Source organism: Penaeus monodon, chromosome 29, assembly GCF_015228065.2.
Source record: "Penaeus monodon isolate SGIC_2016 chromosome 29, NSTDA_Pmon_1, whole genome shotgun sequence".
NCBI classification, from domain to species: Eukaryota; Metazoa; Arthropoda; class Malacostraca; order Decapoda; family Penaeidae; genus Penaeus; species Penaeus monodon.
Window position 1 is genome coordinate 37297349 of NC_051414.1, and position 1933 is coordinate 37299281.

Consider the following 1933-nt stretch of genomic DNA (forward strand, 5'->3'; position numbering starts at 1 on the left):
TCCCCCCCCCCACACACACACCAACTTTCCCTCAGACACTAACTTGGCTTTGCTCTTGTTCTGCGTGACAGTCGAGGACAAGAAGACATTGATGAAGGCGTCCAAGTGCTGTCCGCGCTCCTTCATTAGCTTGCGAGGAACGTCCCGGATAAAGCGGCCAATGGAGACATCAGGCAAATATGTGTTGGTGAACTCGTCTTTTGTCTTCAGGAAGAGGAACAGCAGCTGCGAGCCCTTCAGTGCCGGCTTCTGTAAGAGCTTCTGCAGGAACTCTTCGAAGGTCTGAAATGGAAGTGGAACGTTCCTTGAATATGCTTCGTCAAAATAGAATTTTGAGAAGAGGTGATATTACATATCAAGGCTAGTACTGAGCATCATCATTAATCTCACATATTCGTATCTTTACTTTAATTCTGCCTTTCTGCTATTCAATATATTTCTTATATCAATTCTTTATCTTCCTGACCTCCCATCTAAACAAAATCCGAACCTGTCTGCGAGTTTTCATGAACCCGATGTCCTTTGACGTGAAGAGGGATCGCCGTGGGGGCAGCTGGTTGTCCTGGAACTCCCCATGGAATTCGGTCAGCTTGGTCTCCAGGATGTAGAACTCATGGTACCGCCTCTCCACCTCCCAGTGCACCTCCTCTGGTCTCTCAGCTGCATGAAGGATCACACTGGTCAGTCAAGAGCTAACCCCCCTCCCGTACCTTCACTATCTATCACAATATTTAGCTGATGTATTTAATAAGACGAAAGGCTTCCTTCATTTGACTATATCCCTAAGAGCTAAACTTCTTTCCATGGAGATTTACCTCCAGTTACATCAATCCTGGTAACATCCACAATGAATGCATAATAGGGCTTGTTGTTGTGGTCCAGGCGCTGCTCGACGCGTGGGATGCTGACCCTCCAGGCGCTGAGGTCACGGAAGCTTGAAGTGAGCCCCTCTAGGCCACTGCACGACTGTGATACGCCTCCCTCGTCAGCCTACAATAGTTCTGTTTTAATACGTTTGTCTTGGATTTGTAGATTCAAAATCATTGAATATATTCAGGAGACATCTCACAGGATCACAAAACTGAAGTAAATATTGATATCGGAATGTTAACATGTAAATGGGAATTACCTGCCTGGAATATTGTTATACAACATCATTTTCAAAATCTAAATTCAACACAGTATAAGTCATTCATAAATTTCCAAAATATGTACAGTTAATAAAATAATTAAATAATTATCAAAACAGAAGCAGAAGCAAAGAATGCATTATCGTAAAAGCACATTGTTTTAAAACACATGCCATTCACTCCCTAAACACCACTAAGACTACCAACAAAAACTACATTCCAGTATAGGAAGCCAATACATGATTGCTCTGAACATAAAAGTATAAAAAACACAGAATGCCAAACCTCCTTACTAACCATGAGCAAAGATATATCATCTGCTTCTTCTATATCATAGAGTGTGTGGTCGTCCTCGTCGCCGATGACCACGGAGGGTTTGAGAACCATCTGTTTGCCAATGTGCTTGAGGCCACTACCCACCTTCTTCACCACTACTTTACCTACATTCTTCCTAGGGAGCTGATCCAACTCCCTAAAAACAAGATGTATAGACTATGTATACTAGGACCTAGTCGGTGCATTGCTCAGGAAAGGTATGCATAGAGAAGTAAATTTAGACTTAGAAAAATTACAAAAATCTGTCTGTGGATTGGATGGAGTAATTCATCCATGTATTCCTCTCTCTTTCTCTCTCTGCCTGTCCAATCTGAAGAGAAAATCTTGTCTGAACAAACAGCTTGTAATCAAAATTGTAAAGAGATACAAATGCATGATGTATCTCAGCATTTTTCTCTTACACTCTTATTCCGTCACCCAAACTCCCTTACTCAAACCTCTCCAATCTTTTCCTCCATTTTCCTCAT

General features: G+C 42.1%; 1 protein-coding gene across 4 annotated transcripts in view; it reads right to left on the minus strand.

The window, feature by feature from the left end:
• The window catches only part of LOC119592223 (sorting nexin-14-like), a 22812-nt gene that overhangs the window by 3856 nt on the left and 17023 nt on the right, over nucleotides 1-1933 (minus strand). For 2 of the 4 annotated variants that reach the window (XM_037941056.1, XM_037941054.1), the window contains 4 exons: nucleotides 1428-1602; nucleotides 816-990; nucleotides 491-660; nucleotides 44-282 (listed from right to left, as the gene is read on the minus strand). In XM_037941056.1, the coding sequence (XP_037796984.1) occupies nucleotides 44-282; nucleotides 491-660; nucleotides 816-990; nucleotides 1428-1602 (759 nt within the window). The remainder of the gene's footprint in view (nucleotides 1-43; nucleotides 283-490; nucleotides 661-815; nucleotides 991-1427; nucleotides 1603-1933) is intronic. The other 2 variants (XM_037941058.1, XM_037941057.1) reach the window with 1 other exon arrangement.